This window comes from Ambystoma mexicanum, chromosome 7q (genome assembly GCF_040938575.1).
Source record: "Ambystoma mexicanum isolate Mex_15411 chromosome 7q, UKY_AmexF1_1, whole genome shotgun sequence".
NCBI classification, from domain to species: domain Eukaryota; kingdom Metazoa; phylum Chordata; class Amphibia; order Caudata; family Ambystomatidae; genus Ambystoma; species Ambystoma mexicanum.
Window position 1 is genome coordinate 1,027,966,548 of NC_090941.1, and position 20,931 is coordinate 1,027,987,478.

The 20,931-nt window shown below is 48.7% G+C and overlaps 2 protein-coding genes across 2 annotated transcripts in view; one reads left to right on the forward strand and one right to left on the reverse strand.

The window, feature by feature from the left end:
• Positions 1-20,711, reverse strand: part of RNF121 (ring finger protein 121) — a 421,292-nt gene extending 400,581 nt beyond the window's left edge. Inside the window, exon 1 of the mRNA XM_069640316.1 lies at positions 20,557-20,711. Coding sequence (XP_069496417.1) covers positions 20,557-20,661 — 105 coding nt within the window. The 5' untranslated portion in view covers positions 20,662-20,711. The remainder of the gene's footprint in view (positions 1-20,556) is intronic.
• Positions 20,705-20,931, forward strand: part of XNDC1N (XRCC1 N-terminal domain containing 1, N-terminal like) — a 382,167-nt gene continuing 381,940 nt past the window's right edge. The window contains exon 1 of the mRNA XM_069640314.1: positions 20,705-20,930. The gene's annotated coding sequence lies outside the window, so the exon portion shown is untranslated. The remainder of the gene's footprint in view (position 20,931) is intronic.

The following is a 20,931-nucleotide window of genomic DNA, read 5'->3' on the forward strand; positions in this document are numbered from 1 at the left end:
CCTCCCTCCCCAAGACGGTCTTGTCACAAGTTTCTCCCCTTCTCACCTGTTTTTCCTTTCTTGTGACGCTCTTGGACGTAGCTTCCTTCTTCCTTACTGTCCGGGACTTGTATCATCCTGGACGCGGGTCTTCGGAGTCCAGCGTGAGGTTGCAGCCTTCCAAACGGAAGCGTTCAGTATCCGGGCGAGGAACCAGGATGCCGGCGAGTCGGCTCGAAGGAGTCGGGCTCTGAGTCCGAGCACGAGGAATTTCCAAGAGTAGTCCACGAAAACAGGTAAGGGGAAAGGGTAAACGAATACCAGGAAGGAAGAAAATTGGGTGACAAGGAGAGCGCAAAGCGAACTTCGTAACGCACGTCTAGCTACACCAAGCAGTAGCTTTGAGACGCGCTGCGCCGCGGAGGCGTGGCCTTTTTCTAGGAAGCTGAACGTAGTAAGAGAAGGCTAGAGTGCCGGCCATGTTGGTAGAACCGCAGAGTTAACACTGCGGTGCATCATGGACCATGAAGTCCAAAAAGGGCGGGCTCGGCGGATCATGACAGGTTTATCCGTTTTGTTGGCAAGAACTTAGTCTGCGCTTGGCGCAAGATGGGGTGTTGATCTCAATCGGTGTGCAAGTGTTCGTTCGGGGCGACAGGTCTGGTTGCATCAGAGCTGTTGGGCGGAGTCCAGATCTCGACCACGGGTGTCGTTCACCGCAACTCTGATTCTTCCGATGTTGCTTGTCCTTGGGTTGGGATATGCATGTCGGCGAAGTCACACCAGATTTCCTCGTGGCGGGCTGTCTTTCCGTGGAGGGCCGCCGTGATTTTCCCCATCGTATATATGTTTGTTGCTATCGTGGTCCATTCCTTTTTGACGGGGAGACGTAGAGATTTCCATTTCATTACTAGGGCAGCCCTCGCTGCCAGTATGAGTGGGGATGCCAGCCCCTTCATCTTGATTAGTTCATCTTCTTCCTCTTCCAAGCCAAATAAGGTCAAGAGGGGAGATGGTTCCCTCTCGATGCCGTCAATTTCTTTTATCAATCCATGCACTTTGTTCCAGTATATACGAACTTTGGGACAGTCCCACCACATGTGCCAATAGTTGGCCTCCATTCCACATTGTCTCCAGCATTTTGGGCTGTTGGTCTGATACATCTTCGATAGTCTGTGGGGATCATACTGCCATCTACGGAGTCGTTTTATAGCGTGTAGCTTGTATTGTGCGGCGATAGATATTTGAGATGGTGTTTTACAGATTGCGGCCCATGCTTGCTGGTCGAATTCTCTATTAAAGTCTTTTTCCCCCCATTTCTCTTTGAGGCGGTGATTCTGATTTTGGTCTTTGCTAATCAGGGCACTATACATGCGCGCAATCAGCCTTTGTTTGTAGAAGTTGTATCGAGAATCTTTTCGAAGGGACCGAGTTCGCTCTGTATCTTGGCTTTCCATTTCCGTTTTGGATAGGACTCCCTTTAAGTGGAGGTAGAGGAAAATCGGGATTGGGTGTAACTGGAGGGCGTCCTTGAGATCTGCTATTGGGATGAATTTGTCATCTCTCCATAGTTGTCTGACCCTTTCGAGTTTCAGGTTTGGTATAGAGAATGCTCTGGGATTTCTTCTCTGATCCCAGGGGCCCAGAGATGGCTCAGTGGGGATGGCCATGTAGTCACTCCCACCTTCCCTTTTCCCTCCTTCCATACGTTCCATAGGGTCCCCAGTATTGGATGGTTGCGTAACATTCGTGTGAGTTGTGGTCTGGGGACCCATAGCCATTCTGGTAGCGTTGCGGGGGTCAGGTTGTCGTTGTCCAGCTGGATCCATTGCAAGTCCTTCCTGTCTCTGAGGGATGAGGACTCGCAACTGTGTTGCCTGGTAGTATCGTTCGATGTCGGGAAGGCCTACCCCTCCCTGGTCTTTGGATAATATGAGAGCTTCGTAGGGTATTCTGGGCTTCTTTCCTTCCCACAGAAATCCCGTTATAGCCCTTTTCAACTGTTGGAAGAAGTTCTCGGGCACTGCCACGGGAAGCACCTGGAAGGCGTATAGGAAGCATGGGAGACTAACCATCTTGATGGTGTTCAGGCATCCCTTCCAGGAGATCGTAAGGGGTTGCCATTTTGCGAGGTCTGCCTTGAAGGCGGCGAGGAGTTGGGGGAAGTTGGCCTCATATACGTCGGCTATGTCTCTCGTCAGGTTGATGCCCAGGTATCGGAATGTGGGACCCCCAATGGTGAGACCGAGTTGTTCGAATTCCGCTCTTTAGCTTGTGGTGGGTTCGTGTAACGGGAAAAGGATTGATTTTGTTCTGTTAATTTTGAAGCCTGAGAGTGCTCCATACTGTTCAATAAGGTGGATCGCTTTGGGGATTGACGTCATTGTTAAGCAGAAACCTGTGCAGTTCCCTCTGGGACCACTGCAAAAGATTTAAGATTACAGGTGTTGGCAGTAAACCCACTTGGTAGCAGTCTGTACCACACAGATTCACTGTGGTAGCTGTGGCTGAGCAGTCAGACTTTCCTCAAGAAGTGTTAGGCAGTATATAGAGGATACAGGATAGGTACAGAGGCACAGTAGTACAAGCAAACACTGACCAGAGCTAGGTGTAAAAGTATATACTTATTTATTTTAAAAGGCACACTCATAAATTACACTAGCACAGAAAAGTTAAGTAAGTCAAAACACAGTCACTATTACTTATATGCACATCCCTAGTCATTTGTTGGACAAGTCTAAGTTAACACCACTTATTTCCAAACAGAGGTGAGCGCTTAACATCAGATGGCACTCCAACAAGTTATTAGAAAAGGGAGGGAAAAAGCAGAAGTAATGAAAGCAGCAAGGTAAAACACTTTTCACATAAGGTTAGAAAAGGCAGTCAATTGTGGAACAAGGAGAATTGGTTCGTGGCCCGCTTTAGAGAGAGCCAGGCAAAAATATGCCCAAGATCACACAATGTCACAAGTCTTTGCAGGTGAGTAGAAAAGGTTTTACTGAATTTAGAAAAAGTTTAGTTAGGGTGTCCCAGGCTTACCCAGGTCCGAGAGCCGAGGGCTAAATCTACCCCGTACAATGGGTAGCAAGGGAAGCCGGGCGGAACACAGTACCTTTAAAAGTGGAAAGGATCCTCCAGCGGTGGTAGTTGTTCCTGGTAGTGGGTGCAAGTCGCGGCGTCGTCCAGAGGAAGAGGTGATCTCGACGTGGAGGAAAGCTGAAGGTCGTTGCACTACCAGGGATGAGACCAGCCGTGGAGTTTTCCGGTCACAAAGGATTTTACCCCTCTTTCGCGGTTGAGGTAAAAAGTGGTATCCCGGTTGCCGGGGCGCTGGGCACAGGCAAGGCGGCCACGAGATGCTTCGGGACGGCGAAAAGAAGGCAGCAACTGGTTGTCCCCACCAGTTAAGGGAAGGAGACTCTCCGGCGGGAGATCTCCTCTGTCGTCGGAAAAAGTGGTGAGACGGTTCCGCAGGGCTCCACCGGTGGTGTCGTCTTGGCAGGTCGGCTCGGCTTCTTAGGTCCTGTGGCGACTTCTGAAGAACCAGTCCCAAAAACCCTGCTTTTATGCAGCAAACCCCCATTCATACAGCCTAGCTGTCACTCAAACATGCTAAGTGGTGAGCGGGGTGGCTCACCACTTGGGCCAATCACACCAGAGTGCGACATGAGTTGGCAAGGCAACTCAGTCCAGGGTGCCTAAACCCCCCCCCACACCCCCTGTGGTACCCAGACAGAATGGCACCACTGTGGAGGGCTTCTGTGCAGAAGCCCGCCAAAAGTGGAACAAAGGCTCGACTCGGGTTCAGGGTTACTGAAGTGAACCTAGACGTCATTTTGGCAGCGAGTTCTGGCAAAAAATCCCAACCGGTGAATTTATATTAAATAAATAAACCGGCGGTATCTTTAACATTGCACCAAAAAGTGGTGCATTAAAAACAATGGGAAATCCCATTGGGAAATATTCCGGTGGAATATTTCCGTGGTATCCACTGCCACCAGCCAGAACTCGGCGAGGGGGGACGGGACAGTACCCCCTCGACAACAGACCCAGGTGCAATCTAATTGCCGCTACCAGTACTTCCACAGTAAGATGGTTTGTACTGGTTAAGTTCCTAAGTTAAAACTAGTAAAGTCAATGGTAACTTTACAGAGCCAGGGAGACAGTAGTCAGTCCCAGGGTGTGGAGTCTATGTTTGGGGGTCTCTATGACACCCCTGTGTTACTGCACTGAGGGTGCTGTGTAACACATTCAAAAACCAATGATAGCCTATGGGGAAAAAAATACCCCCTAGCCCATAAGCACATAGCAAGTCACAGAAACACTCTAAAGTCATGTCCAAGAGTGAGGGTAAAAGAGTCTCACTCTTGGCAGGACAAAAAATAAACCCCAAAAATCCAGCAAAGCTGCTGGGGGACTCACTAGGTTAGGGAATTCGGCCTAAACAGAGAATTCTCCCTAACAGTCATCGGGTTTTGCAGATGAAGAAGTAGATCATCTGCATACAGGGCGAATTTGTATTCTCTTCCGCACACCTGGAGCCCTTCTACGCCTTTGTTTGTTCTAAGCGTTTGCGCCAAAGTTTCTAGTGAAAGCGCAAACAGAATTGCTGAGAGGGGGCATCCTTGTCTCGTTCCTCTGCTCAAGGAGAACCAGCGGGAGTATTGGAGTTTACCGCGATCGAAGCTTGGGGCGATGTGTATATAACCTTGATTCCACGTCGGAGGGTAGGGCCGAGCCCTATTTTCTTTAAAGTGGCTTCCAGGAATGCCACTCTACCCTATCCAACGCTTTTTTCACATCGATTGAGAATAATGCAGGTGTGTTTGGCATTTTCTTGGCTTCATGTAGAAGGTGGAGGGTCTTGCGGGTAGAGTCTGCGCCCTGTCTTCCAAGTATGAATCCCACCTGATCACTGTGAATTATGGCTGGCATATGTGTCTCCAGCCATGCGATGAGGACTGTCGTGTAGATTTTGGCATCTGTATATAGGAGGGAGATAGGCGGTATGAGGCACGTTGTGTGGGGTCTTTACCTTCTTTGGGAATGACCGTAATCAATGCTTCGGAGAAGGATGCTGGTGCGATGCCGGTTTGGAGGATATGATTGAAGAGCTCAACCATTGTTGGAAGGAGGGTATCGCTGAAGGTTTTATAGAACCCCGCTGTGTAGCCATCATTTCCTGGTGCTTTCCCTGTTGCAAGCCTTTTGATTGCTTCTGCTATTTCCTTGCCTGTGATAGGGGCATCTAGAGCTTGGGCAGTATCTTGAGGTAGGCTGGGGATGGTTATTGTGCTCATGTATTCTGCGATCGCACTATCATCTGCTGGGATATCCGAGGTGTACAATTTCTCGTAGAAGTTGCCAGCGGGGTGATCCCCGTGGGGTCCTGTTTCATCTTGTATAGTCGTCACCCATCTCCCCTTACGTTGTCCTCGTAGCCTCGCTGCGAGCAGCACGTCGGCTTTGTCTCCTTTCTCATATTGTTTGTGTGTGTAAGTATTGGAGTTTGCACACAACCTTGTCTTTTTCCAGTTGTCGCAGTTCCTCCCTCTTGCTGACAACCTCCCCTATTTGGCATTTCCCCTTTTATGTTGTGGAGATGAGATAACTTTATCTTACTCAATTATTCTTCCATTCCACAAAGTATTTGCCGAGGTAAAATACTGGGAACCCTCATATATAAAACCATGTGGGAACCCCCATCTATGGAAACAACGCCAAACCTTAGCAGTTTGAAGGAGTCTCACATGAACCAGCCCTTCCTTTCCCAAGAAGACCCAAATCCCACAACATTAGAATTGGGAGCCCTGCTAAACTCCCAGTACCTTAGGCATGGTAAGCATAAAATCCCTTCGCTAGAGAAATGACTCGCAAACTCATTCCAGGGGAAAAGAAAAGGTGAAAAAGTTACTCAAAACCCTAACATCTCACGAACAACGGAGGATGGGAAAAGGGAAGCGTTAGAAGACAAAATGCTCAATGATACCTTATTGTATGACACTGTGGGGAAAATGTCACCTAGTAGATCATCAGTAGGAGGGCTTAAAACCTCTCCTATGGCAAATGAAATCCAGCAACCCCATCCTTACTATTCAGAGGGAAACGTAGAGGGTGAACCATTAAGGGAAGAGGTGGAAATCCCAACCAAGGAGAGACAAAATCTAGAGAACCCTAACACCCTGGAATTTCTTTTTAGCCCCCGAATAAAGATATGAGAGGGTCAACATCCTCTATCTCCCTAAATAACTCAGAAACCGCTCAGGCTGAACAATGCCTATTTTGTGGAGAGTGGGGCCACGGTAAGGAGATCTGCCCGGAGGCTATAGAGGAAGAGTTAATGGAAACTCAGGAAAGGAAGAGGATGATAGAAAGAGAGGTGAAGGAACGCTTCAAATAATCTCCTGAACAACCCTGGGTTCACCAAGAAAGAGTTGAGAACCGCACCAGTAACCATCTTTATATACTGGAGGATGAAATCGATCCAGATCGTATGCTGGAAGGCTTGGAACAGCAACCTGGTTGTTCCACAAAGCGGTTTTTCACATAACAAACCTCTGGAAACCCCTATTCAGATGGCCAATAAAGGGCTGTTTCGCTCAGATCCCAACTCCAGGGGTGAAAGAGCGAGAAAGGCTCACCGGGATGGGGGAACACGAGTGAATAACCCAAGGGAGACACGGTATTGTGCCGAGGGAAAAGGAGAGGACAACATCTCTGAGGCTTTTGTAGGATACAACACCTCTATTTCGCCTCCTCTCATGAAATCTCTCCTACCCAGATGAAATGACCCCTCCACGTAGAGCCAATCCCTTAAGATCTCCAACCTGCTTGCACCGGAAGATTATCCATCCCAGAATCCCTGTTTCCCTACGTCCTACTCAAATACTCCCAGTCATTTTCTTTACCGCCCCTCTGATTATTATTTCCCACACTCCCAACCTGCTCAGGCAAAACACCACAGTTCCCACAATCCCTCTCTTTTATTTCACAATTCTAGCTGTTCCTGTTTGCCTCACAAACCTTCCTACTCCCCCCCCAAAACCGACCCTTACGAATTCACCAAAAAGCCCTCTAATACAAGGGTTGTAATTCCATATAGCATTGTTTCCCCATCCTACCCCGTAGAACAATCTGACACTCTAACACCCCCCTTTCCGACAGGAACACTTTCGCACAACAAGGAAGACAGCAGACTATATATCGATATATCTCCAAAACTCAATATATTGCCCAGCCCTATATTCCACCCTTCTTCACCGGATCACATGTCCCAAATCCTCTCTCTTCGCAAATAAATCCCAAACAGCAATCTGTTGTACATGATAAATCGCCAAATAACCCCAGCCACTTCGCTGCAGGTCGATAAATCGCCAAATAACCCCAGCCACTTCGCCGCAGGTCAAATCACAGCTCTATTCACAACCATGAGTTTTCTGCCCCTCTGGCACGAACCGTTACGAGAGAGCGAGCAGTTGTGCAGGCATCATGCTTTGAAGGTGGATTTTGAGCATTTGTTTTTTCTTTTGTTTTGGTAGCCGAGTGCCGAATCTGACAAGGTGCCTGGAGCTACTTTATTAACTTTCTCTGTGTTGCCTCCCATTCATTGTTGATTATTTTAACGCTTGCAGGCCTATATGCCAGGCCCTCTGTCATGCTATGACCATATAAGTGTTGTCACAAGTGGAGATTCTCCCACCAACGGTGCATTCAGTACAACAAGCAGCTGCTGCGGTCTAGTCCTAACCTAAGATGGCCGCAGTGCCTATATCAACGCACTGTGCCGTCAGCATGGTGCGCTGTATCCGTCCTCCGGGAGCTCGCTGCTGTTTGCACAGTTCCTCCTTTTGCTTAGCCTGCTGTAGCTACGTTTCCGGTTCTATGCCGGTACCTTGAGTTATTTAGTCTTTCTCTCTTCCTCCGTTGTTCATGCTTAGCTCTGCCTCTTATTCATGTTTCATCCGGTGTCTCTGTACCGGCTTTGCCCCTGCTCTCTCTCTCCCGTGGGTTCGCTCACCAGTATTTCTCGGTCTTGTACCGCTTCCTTTCTCTTGCTCTTGCAGCTTGTCGGTTGCCTTGGACAGCCTTTCTGACTACTTGCTAAACCTTCAGCTTTCACTCACTCTTCAGCTTTCACTCACTTACCTAGTTTCACTTCACCTTGCTTCCTAGCTATCCCTTTCTTTCCTTGTCGGCTTCGGCTTCTATTCATTATTACTGCGGCAAACTGCCACAGTGTTCATTAGGTCTGGCTGGCTCCCATCCATCCACCACCCGACTGCTTCTTTGATTCTCAAGTACCTGCCCAAACCTCCCTACTATCACCTGGATTCTTGGCAAAGGACATTCTACCAAGTCTGCTCCGCTATTCTTTAAGACATTTAGACCGATTGGTCAACACGTGGGAAATCAAAGGACTTTTTCCATCCAGAGAGACTTACACCTGTAATCGTTCCAAGGAACTCCTCAACCACATATACCAGGGTTTTTTGGTGCCTGAAGGCCTTTTCCCTGGCTTGGGGCAGGCTCCCAAGAATTTCCTTTGACTTGGGTTCTTGTCTCTGTCAAGGTGGCCTCTGGGGAGCTCAAGCCTATTTGCACGATGAGAAGGAAAGGAAGGTAAAGGAAAGAAAGAAGAAGGAGGGGGGGGAAGAAGACCAAGCTGAAGACTTCAATGGAGTCTCGAGACAGCTCATCGGAAGACAGAGGTGAGGCGGGGTCTCGGGAGGGTACTCCAGAACAGGACACCGTCAGCCAGGGCAGCTCTCACCTCGTGAACTCCAATGGGGGGATGAGGAGGGATTATAATTGGCTATTTATAATGCGCTAAATACCCATAGGTATCTAAGCGCAGCCGAACATGTGTTTCTCCGCGTCACCTTGCTTCCAAGAACAAGCACGTTGCCCCTGAGCTATTCTCCCGAGATTGCGAGGCCCCGTTCAATGGAGTGACAGTGCAAGTTCCAACAGCTGTTTCCAGCTCTGTGACCTGAGAGCATGATTTAATTGGAGTGATCTCTTCTCTTTTTAAAAATGCTGTAGTTCATCATCTATATTGAAATCTGTAAGTAGGTATTGTTTCGTTTTGACAATCCACTTCGTAGAATAACCAAGATATAATTCTAATATTTGAATCCACCTATTTTTCTGTATTAAGTTTTGAAGATTGCCTACTGTAGCCACTTCCCTTCCAAAACGTAACAATACTCGTTTTGCCTAGCGTGATTCTATAACAAAAATTGTCAGGTTTACTTATGAGCCCTGGTTATGTCACAGAAAATGTAACCAAATGAAAGGCTACATTTGGTGGATGGGAAGATTGCCTGAGAGATGGATATCTTAAAGACTGAGTGATTGAGTGAGTTCTTGGAGGACGTGTGCATCCCTAAATGAAATGCGCGCTCATACATGGACACACACACACACACACGCTTTCTCCATGATGCTTGTTTTGTAATAGCTAATTATTTTCATTTAGAAATACGCCCTTCCATGCCATCTCAGTGGATTCCAACCAAGTCTGCTACTCTGGAAGAAATAAGAAGGCCAACGTTAGTAATCTGCCAGTGACACTGTACGAAAAATCCTTACATATGCTGCAGAATCTTCCTATCATGGTGCAACATTTCCACTTGCCACTAGGCAATGGCTTGTGATATTTGACTCTTGGCGAGTAAGAAATGGTGTGCTGTGCGTATGTATAGAATTGAGGTGGCGAGTGACTTTTGGATGGCAGGCTAGTAGCTTGTAACTTGAATTTTTGTGGTCATCTTTTAACCCTATTAAGCTTGTGGGGATGGAGGGAGGAGGACAGAACAACATTATATAATATGATGTTTTGATACTGATTATGAATGTCCTAAAAAAGGTTGTAATGTTTGGTGTGTTTGTTTAAAATAATAAAAATTGTTTTAAAAAAATAATCTTTTAACCCTATTAAATCACAGTTTTATATAGTGCCAAAACAATGCACAAAACAGAAGCTTCAGGGCACTTAAGAGCCCAAAATGGGTGTTTTTGAGTAAGCATTGGGGATGTTTGGATCCAAGTGAGACATATGCCTTCTCTAACACAGCATTAGCGGTTGCAGATGGTAATTGGGATGCACAAAGTTAAGGAGAATGCTTCAGAAATTGACATATGTGAAAAAGGAAGAGATGCCCGCTCTAAAGAAGGATTCCTATTAGGCTTGTCAATAGCGTACAGCCCTGTGCATATAATGCTGGTGACACTGATATGCTTGGTATCCGATAGTGACATACCCATGGGACTAGAGTTACTTTTATTTGAGAGACTGGCTCCATTTTACCTTTGTAGCCACCTAGTTACATATGGTTTTTACTGGATCCATTTGGTGGCAGGTGTTCGCTTTCGCACTTTCTACACTACCATAAGGACACAGATTTGACTCCAATACCACCTAGGAACTGATTACTGATGTTTAATGGCGATAATTGATTGACTTACATGCAACTAGTAGTCACCCTCGATTATTGCCTTAAAGATGGCTTTGTTTTTTTACTTGGTCATAACAACAAAACAAATTCAGGTTTTTTCATCCATAAATTCAAAGGATAGTTCAAAGGCGAGTTCTCACGTCTTCTATTGATGGCACTGTGCCACCACTGAGTCAGTGCAAAAAAAGGGGCCTCACTAGTCCTACCTTCTGCACAGGACCACATAGCCCAAATATAGTATGGTGTCTAGGAAGCTTGGCTGGTGAGTAAAATTACAGGGTGGGTGACACCAGACAAAAGTGTGCAAGTTGCGAGCTATGAGATTGCCTTTCTGCACAGGACCACAAGTCCCAAAAATCATACATGCCAACCAGGGATGTACCTAGGCTAGAGTACCAATGATGCACCTAGGCTAATGTTTTGGGGGGAAGGTGGGTAACCCTTCAAATGTTGGGAGAGACACTAACTTCGGAGACAGTGGGGGAAGGGTTGTGTGGGTGCATCTAACTTCTTTACACATTCTAATGAGACTATTCTAGTGCAGGTCAAATGTTACACGCAGTTAACTCTCTCCTTTAGCTGAAACCACACACTTAAGAACTGCTGTGATAATGAGCTATCTCCTGTTCCCCCCTGGCCCCCACCCCTCTAATCGCCCCCAACATGCAATTAACCCCTTTACGATTTTAATTGCCTAAACATTTATGCCTAAGAATGCAGGTGTGAACAATGAAATGTTTTACCTTAGTAATTGCTGTGCCTTTGTTAACTATGCAGGCGCAGCCATCGTTTATTGGCTGTGTCCTTGGTATCATCACCCTCTCACATCACGTGACAAGGGACATGGGGACACAGACAGGGGAAGGGCGGGCAAGGGAAGGGAACGTCAGTTCTGGTTTACTGTTGATAGAATAAAGACGTGTTGAACCCTCTCTCCTGCCTCCGCCTCCTATGTGTGCAAGTGAGCGTGTAGTAGGCCGCACTAGAGATAGCAGGCTCAACGAAGATTCTACATTGGCGACGAGGCGTATACGAGCTGATGCGCTTGTGGACCTCACACTCGTGGCCTGCGGAGAAGATGCCCCTTTGAGCTGCAGTGCATGGCAGACAATTTTCTGGCGGGAACAACCACCTGTACCGGTGAGTGGCAGGGCGGGTAGGAGGTCGCAAGCTCCCCGCCAGTGGTCCGCTCACCGCACGCCACAACCCAGAGCCCCCGGGCAGTTGGAGCGGTAGCTCCTGCCAACGGCAACATGCAAACCAGCAGCGGGACGGAGATTAAGGGATCCCCGCTTCATCCAAGCATCCGGGCAGTCGGAGGGACATCTCCCGCCAACGGCAACGTGATCTCAGAGAGGGAAGGATCGCGAAGGCTCCCCGCTGCATACAGGTGGAAGATCTCCCGCCAACAGCAACAAAATCTGGGAGCGGGTCAGAGTGCGAGGGCTCCCCATGGCTCCTGACACTCCCGGCGGTCGAGCAAGGCTCCCGCTGATGGAGAACCAACGCAGAACGTTTTCCCGCCATCCACTGACTGAGGCCAACGGCCTGACATGCCCCCCTATCTAAGGTGGAGCAAGAGGACCGAGGAGCAGCCCAGCTTGCATGCGACTAGGAAACCAAGTGCGCACCAGGCCCTTCAGGATAGACCTCATAGAACATCAGACATCCCACTGGATTAAGGTGCAGCCTGGACTGCGCAAGATTCAAGTAGGCTCATCAACTCTCTGCACGTGGCACAGAGGCCAAGCATCAAGATTCCCATGAACAGAGCCTGCTCAGGCCACCAGAGCACGTGGGCTCCATTGAATCCACAGCCCGTGAGTCAACGTGCGCACCAAGCCCACAGCAAAGACGTCTTCAAGTCACTGATCATCTCATTCGCAAACATGGTCAGTCTGGGGAGAAAGGGACAAGTACATATATCACCAAATTTATTCTAGCAAAACATCAAGTGCAAAATGTTGGAAAATGAATCATTGACCGCGGCTCGAACACTCCCTCCCAGGATGTCCGACAGCCTCTTAACCCACCAATTTTGACCTCAGTGACACCAGCACCCTAGGCCCACGCTGGAAAAGGTGGCTGAGAGACTGAAGTGCGCCTCAAAGCAGTTGGCCCGGTTGAGGACGAGAAAAAACAAAGTCGGCTAACATTCTCGATCGGCTCAAATGTAAGGGACAGTGTAGATGAACTCCCTGCAAGTGTCACCGACACCTACACTAATTTGAAGGCGTCACTCACAGACTATTTCACGCCACACACTAACGTGGACTACGAGAGACACATCTTCCATACCACCAAGCAAACCAAAGGGGAGGCCATGGACGCTTTCGTGATGCATTTGAGACTCAAATTGAAGCATTGCGACTTCAACAATTACTCCAACAAAGAGGCATTATGGTCGCAAATCATAGTAGGGTGTGAGAGTGCAGACTTTAGAAAACGTCTACTACAAAAACCATGAAATCTGGAAGAAATTTTACATCTGGCTCGCTCAGATGCCGCGTTAGTATCACAGGTGGAGGGACTGGACAACATCAAAATCACCCAGGGAAAGCAATAGTGTGTCAACAAGCTAGATGGAGCATCTAAGGGAAACGCTGATCCATTCTGTTATAGGTGCGGCTACGAATACCCACATGAAGGACAGTGCCCAGCCATGGGTCAACAGTGCTCAATGTGGGGACGGGGGAGAACCACTACAAAGCAGTATGCCTCATATAACGCAGCAAGATACAAGGCAAAGGCAGGAAAGGAGACCCACACAAGACAGGGACCAAAGGCCACAGGGTGCACCCCGCATGACTAACCAGTCGTACAAAGCCACTCATCGCAGACACAAAGAAGACAAGCCAGAGAAAAGAAGGGAGCAAACCTCGGGTGACTGGAGAGACACCAAAGCTCCCACATCAAGGCCAAGGAGAAGATCCCAAAGATACGTCAGATATCTGGTGGAACACTCACAGTCGGACAGTGCCTCCAGTGCGTCCTCAGAGGAAAATGCACAAAGAATTGAAAAACCGAGGGAGGAATCAAGAAGGAAGGGATACTTGTATGCTCTAGGCAACCCCACAACAAAAGAGCAGAGTCCAACTCTAATCATACAAATAAATGGGAACTGGGCAGAATTTCTGGTGGACACGGGAGCCAGTGTGAACGTAATAAGTGAAGAGGTATACACCAACATACCACACGCACCACGCTTACAACCCGCCAAAGCACTGATCTTTGCCTACGGCTCGAAGACAACACCACCCTGCAAAGACTTTTTCACAGCATCGTGCTGCTACAAAGGACAAGCCAAGGATATCCCCATGCATGTCCTGGAAGCTGCCACTGAAAGTGTTTGTTTTCTAAGCTACAAGGCCGCCATCGAAATGGGCCTCATTCAAGTCCTCTGTACTCATGGTGCACAAATACCTCGACCCCAAAAATCGATCAAGTATTTCCAGCACTGTTCAGAGGTCTGGGAAAATTGAAGGGCCGTCAAATCGAACTGCACATCGACACCAAGGTCACCCCTGTAGCGCAACACTATAGGGGAATCCCCATAAACATACAGAGGCAAGTGGAGGAAGAATTGACAAAGCTGCTAGAAGCCCACATCATCGAACCAGCGGAAGGTCCCACACGGTGGGTGTCCCCCATAGTGCTGGTACCCAAGAAAGACTTGACAGACATTTGCATATGCGTGGACATGCAGCGGCCAAATGCGGCCATCCTGAGAGAACGGCACCACGCTCCTCGCATCACTGACATGGTGCACCTCCTCAGCTGGGCCACAATCTTCTCCATGCTGGACCTCAACAAGGGGTACCATCAACTGGAACTCAACAAGCCCTCTCGATATAGCACCGCGTTTGCCACTCACCTGGGCTTATATAGGTATAAGCGACTTAGTTTCGGGGTCTCATCGGCGGCGGAAATCTTTCAGTCAGAGATCCATAATATCAAAAAACACATAGCTAACTGTATAAAATACAATGATGACATTCTGGTGTTCGGACAAACCCAAGAGCAGCATGACAATACACTCATGAGGGTGTGCATGGACCTTGAGAAGGCCAAACTCACCCTAAATAACGAAAAGTGTGAGTTTAGGAAACAGACACTCAGTTTCTTCGGCCACATCTTTTCCGCTAAAGTGCCCTCACGGACGCGGAACCGGCAAGCTCCATTACAGATCTTAGACCATTCTTGGGACTGGCTAGCTAGTGTACTCGTTACATAAAAGACTTTGCATCTGTCAGTGAACCCCTCAGGGCACTCACCAAGCAAAACACAGAGTTCAAGTGGTCCGAAAAATGGCAACAAGCATTTCAACTGATAAAACATTGCATTTACGATGCCAAGAATATGGCTTATTTTGACCTGAGGGGAGCCACTGAACTAGTAGTAGAGCCCAGTGGGACTGAGAGCCATGTTGACCCAACTCGACGAAAAAGATAGCCAGCCCAAGCACATGGTATCCTACGCCAGCCAGAGCCTATCCAAAACTGAACAGGCATACTCGCAGGACGAGAAAGAAGGGCTAGCTGTGGTATGGACCTGTGAACATTTTCATCAATTTCTGTACGGGAACTGTTTACAATTATAACAGATCACCAGGCTTTGTTGTTTATATATGGTAATACCCAATCCAAAATGCCACCACGGATTGCAAGATGGGCTTTGAGGTTACAAGATTATCACTTCAACATAATTCACAGACCGGGGAAAGATCACAACCCAGCAGACTTCCTATCACGGCATCCATGCAAGGAAGGGTCCTCAGATCCATCTATCGCAGACCAATATATCAGATACGTGATACAAGGAAACACAACAAAAGGTCTCGTCTTGAATCAAATAGATCAAGAAACGAACATCAATCAAGGGTTGCAGATCATTTTGAGATGTCTGGAGACTGGGCACTGGAAACAAGCCTGGCAGTTGAAGGAAAACACAGGGAGAGTACCAAGTAAGAAATTACCTGTCTCCTGGCTGTAAAGGATGAACTTGCAAAATCCGAAGAATGCCTCCTGCTTAAAGGCACCAAACTAGTGAGTCCCGAAGCCTAAGACATAAGGTCCTAGAACTTGCACACGAGGGCCACCGAGGCATAGTGTCCACAAAAAGAATGCGGAGACGAAAATTATGGTTTCCTCATCTCGACGCTCAAGTAGAGGAATGACTCAGAAACTGCCCCACGTGCGCAGTCATAAACCCACACACCGGACCCGAACCGCGGTGCATGACAACACTACCGGAGGGAGCCTGGGAGGAAATCGCAGTGGACTCCTTCGGGCCACTGGAAGGGGGTGATTGTGATGCTGGAAATGCATCGGAGGGGCAGGGCCTCCGTATCCTTGTCCTTTACTGCTTTTTATCGTGTGTTCTGTCTTGTTCTCCGCACAGGAGTTCATGTGGGACTCCTGGCGATGCTGCTCTCTTTTGGTTTGGTGAACGGACCTGTGGGATACCCTTATGGCACCCATGGGTGGGGGTACAACCCTGTGCCCCTAGTGTATGTTTTTGGGCACCTGTGGCCTCTTGCTTTCTATTACCCATTACCTTGTTTTCCCAAAGTCCTGGGAAGCCCTGACTCTGTCCCTTCCCCCTGACTGGCTGTTGGGTGCAAATGCCATATATGGTGTTGTTGTGAAGGCCCGGCCAGACTAGCTGTGGGTGGGACTTGGGTGAATAGAGTTTGTGACGAATATGCAATCTGTGTTGTGGATGTCTAGTATCTGGTGGTTGACACAATGACTGAGACAGCCCTGCCCGAAACCGGTATGAATGCAGCTTGGATGAATGGCTCGGTACTTGTCCCAATACACATAACTTGTTTTGAGTGTCTGGAGAGAAGTGAATGGCCTGAATACCTCGTGTGCCTGATTGGCTGCCTGCCTGCATGAATGCCCGTAGTCGTGATTGGATGCTTAAGTGTGACCCAGCAGAATGAATGGGAGATCAACAGTATATCTGGGGACCTCTCACTGCTAGGAATCGTGTTCAGAAGCTGAAGTCCACTACAAGTAACTGACGCTTGACCTTGAAGCCCTGCTGGACGAGAAGAATTGCTGTTGCTCTCCTTCGCAATCTGAAAGCTGGTATGTTTCCAAGGACTGACCCAGAGAGGACCTGGTTAAGGCGCCCTCTTCCATAGCTACGAGGGACCATCGTGCACAGCTGATCTTTGACAATGCTCCCTGGTAGACAGACCTTCGACAGGCTGCTGACCCGATACGGGGACTGCTGCGGAACTCCAAGGAGAAGCACTCTGACTGTTGTCCGCCACTGTCGACGACTGCCGTTGCCGACCGGAGCCACCGTGCTCCCGTTTGCCTAAGAACTTCCATTGATCAACGGACGCTCTCGTCTGCATCGTCACCCGCTTTTCTGCCGCTGGAGAAGGCTCGACCGTCGACGCGCCGAGGAGCATCCACCGGTGGGTTTCCCGCCACCTAAGGGCCACAGAGACGCCGATGACTCGACGCCCTTGCTGGGCCACAGTTCTTCATCATTTCTTTGCAGTCCAGAACCATCGTCACCGAGGTGCCCCGCACGCCTCTTCCTTGCAGGACGCCAACGCTCTGTCGTCGACGAGCACCGCTAGGAACGAAGCTGTCACTTCCCTGCCGTAGTTCAACCTGTTCACTGTCGGACGTTCGACGACCCGTGACTCCAGCCTTAAAGGGAGGGCACTGAAGAAGGGCCGTGGAATCCCTGACACCGAACGCCAAGTTCCCCGACACCTCTCGACGATCCGTGGCTCCCGCCTGAAAGGGAGGCACTCAAGAAGGATCGGTTGACGCATCGTCGGAGAACTCTACTCCACCAGGTACATTGGGGGGGTAAAACATTAATAGGAAGAATTGAGACTATTGAACATATGGACTGGGCTTGTGCGATATATCTTATTTTACAGGTTGCCCAGGTGGGGGAGGGGGATCTCCACACAGAACTGTGCCTAGTGGTAGGGGTCAGCATTCTGCCTATTGTTTCAACCATCTTGCACTCCTTCCTATCTCTATTGCTGGTTTACTCGTTATTGATCTGTGTGACCGTTGATGCACTTTAATGAGATTCGATAACATTGGTGGTACCACTTTAGGATTGTATATATTTATCATTATTGACTTCCGAGTACAAAGTGCGTTATTGTGATCGTGTACATACCTTTGAATATTAATTATATAAAGAATGTGTTTTCAGTAATACAGTGTGTGGACATTCCTTTGTGGGAGTTCGGGGACTACACTGTACTTAAGAACCAGCCTGCATCACCTCCTGAGAAGCTAGGCCTTGATTGCTCGACCACATACCAATAATAGAGAATCTTGGCTGGGGTCCCCTGTGCCTCTCCTCTACCATATAGAGAGTGGAAGTACAGACACCCCCTACCAGTCTTTACAGTGATTACATACTAGTAGTGGTCAATGAATATTCTCGATTCCCAGACATACAAATCGTGCCGTCCACATCACCCTCCCACACTATCCCCGCGCTCGATAGAATGTTCACCACCTACGGCATCTCCAAAGTAGTAAAGTCGGATAATGACCCCCGTTCAAGACTTCAAGACATTCTCAGAATACATGAGATTCCATCACGGGAAAATAATGCCCCTGTGGCCCCAGGCTAACGGAACAGTAGAGTGTTTCATGAGCAACATCAAGCAAACAAGGCAAATTGCTTGGCTGACAGGCGAGCCCGTAGAGAAGAGGTTATGTCAATTAATGCAAGATTACAGGAACACTCCGTACAGAACCACCATGAAAACACCCTCCGAAGTGATATTTGGGAGAAACATTAGGACTAGGATTCCACACTTCACACAGGAAAGCGAAAAGTACAGCAGAGACCTGGAAATGCCTGAACATGACTCAACGGAAAGCAGAGATGAAAAGGGGATTCGATGAGAGGAGGAGAGCATAAGATAATGACCTCGAGTCTGGAGACGTAGTCATAGCCAAACAAACACAAAGTCGTAAAAACATGGTCGCTTTCGGAGAAGAGCCCCTTCACAGTCATCCAAGTGAAAGGATCCCTTGTCACAGCTGAGGGTGCCAGGAAAACAACGAAAAACTCTTCACACTTCAGGAGGATGCCAGGAATCGTGCCAGTGCCAACCAGTCCTCACTCAATCTGCGTGCCGAGTGGGACTCACTGTACAAAGGGGATGGAGAAGACTCCAGCGCCGTGTGATCTAGTATGCACCCCGACCTCGGCCTCCCCAGTACACACACTCTCCTCACCTGAGCTGCTGGAAGTGTCAAGGTCTTCTGTTTTTCGGGAAGATGGTGCTTGTCACGGAGGGAAGCCACAGTGACTGCTGTAAAAACAGCTGTCCCGCGACTCCCTTCCGGAACCAAGCCAGAAATCAGGGAAAAACCCCCAAGGGGAAAAAACCCTGTAGTGAAGCAGTGACGCTCTTCAATCCAGATGGCAGTATGGACCGTTGGCAATGGTCGAATACGAGGCTGAGTACAGTGTCCTGTAGCGAAGGGATAGTCCAGATGCCAGGAGTGCCGGAGTAGCAGAGTTCGGGTAGCAGCGACCAGTGAGGCAGGAAGGAAGGCTGGGCCTGGAAAATGGGACCGCTGGAATGAGGTAGGGCCTCAGGGAAGCAGAGAGGCCAGGTAAAGAGAGGGAAGGAGAAAAAGGAAACACGCGGCGAGAGCCGCAGTAAAGAGAGGGAGAGAGAGACCCGCAGAGCCCTGCTCCGCGAGTGGGAGAAGGAAGGTGCCGACTGCGAGGAACAGGAGAGACTGGAGGGAAGCAGTGGCATCGAAACAGCACAAGTAGGAAGTTTCCGTAAGAAAGCCGAAGCTGGAGGACAGAAACAACACAGCACGTTAACCCGGAAGCAGGAAAACAATCCAGAGGAGGGTTGCAACGCAGCGTCGTGCCAGAAGGCGGGGCCTTAAATACGACCGGCCGCGCTGCATCGCTGGAGACGCGGAAACAAAGAGGGGACTAAACTCTACCTCTGCGTCTCCAGCTCCAACGCGGAAACAACCGCCAATCTCGGCTGCGGCCAGCCTGGCGGATGACATGCCGAGACACCACCTCGGTCCCTCCAGGAGCCTGAACAAATAAGGGACCAGCGACCACAAAGAGCACAAAAGAAACCTCACAGACTCATTGAAGCAATTAACTAAGTGTGACTTCATGTTTAATGCCGGGGTGCGGGGGTGGTGTTCTCACCCTCTCACATCATGTGACAAGGGACATGGGGGCACAGGAAGGGGAGGGGCGAGCCAGGGAAGGGAACGTCAGGTCTGGTTTACTGTTGATAGAATAAAGACGGGTTGAACCCTCTCTCCTGCCTCCGCCTCCTATGGGTATGACATCCTTTCAACACAGGATGTTTTTTCGTTGGGTTTTTTGCCACAAATTTTTCCCCGGTGGGGGTTAGTAAATTATATATATGGGGTGTGGGGGTTTGGGAATAAATACAAATTAAAAAAATGGGGGGGGACGTCAGGTCTGGTTTACTGTTGATAGAATAAAGACGTGTTGAACCCTCTCTCCTGCCTCCGCCTCCTATGGGTATGACGTCCTTTCATCACAGGATGTTTTTTAATTGGGTTTTTTGCCACAAATTTTTCCCCGGGGGGGGGTTAGTAAATTATATATATGGGGTGTGGGGGTTTGGGAATAAATACAAATAAAAAAAATGGGGGGGTTGGCGAGGCAACCCCCCAAAAAGAATTAAAATGATGGGTTTTTCATTAAAAAAATAAAAATCACTGTAAAAAACCCCGCAAAAAAACATCCCGCGATGAAATGACATGGAACCCTCCTATGTGTGCAAATGAGTGTGTATAGTAGGCCGCACTAGAGATAGCAGGGTCCACAAAGATTCTACAGTCCTGTTTTCTCCAGCAACCGCTCTGTAGGTCAGCCAGGTCAAATCAACGTAGCCCAAAATTTGAAGGTGGTGGGCGAATGCCTTATCTGCCCAATGGTCATTGCACCACTGATGCCACCAACCCACATTACAGTCAGGAGATGGTAGCCCAGGATCAGTTTAAACAGCGTGCTCCATTATAAACCAGAATACAAAATTAAAACCAGGACTGAACAATCATCTCGACTGGAATAACGCATGTTGGAAAAACTGGTTTACCATAAATTCGCCTGATAATTTACTTGTCACTGGCCGGCGTCTTGTCAGTTGCGGAGAAATCCACGCAAAGCTAGCCCCGGCTCCTACCTTCCCGCCTTTTTGCATTGATCACGTGGTATTGAAGGACGGCTGCAGCGTTCCCGCTCTCGCAGCGTAGTGATCACGTGTGACTACAGGATTTTATACTCAAGAATGAACATGGGACGTTGCCTGAACGTAACGTCCGTTTCACGTGATGAGGAGGCCACGCCGTGTTCGTTGGGTCCGTTTTTCAAATGGGAACTTGACACTAACCCATCTATAGGGACCATGTGTCTGTGGTGGGGGCATCCATAGGGGCCATGTTTCTTTGTGGGAGGGGTCAGCTTTGAGAGG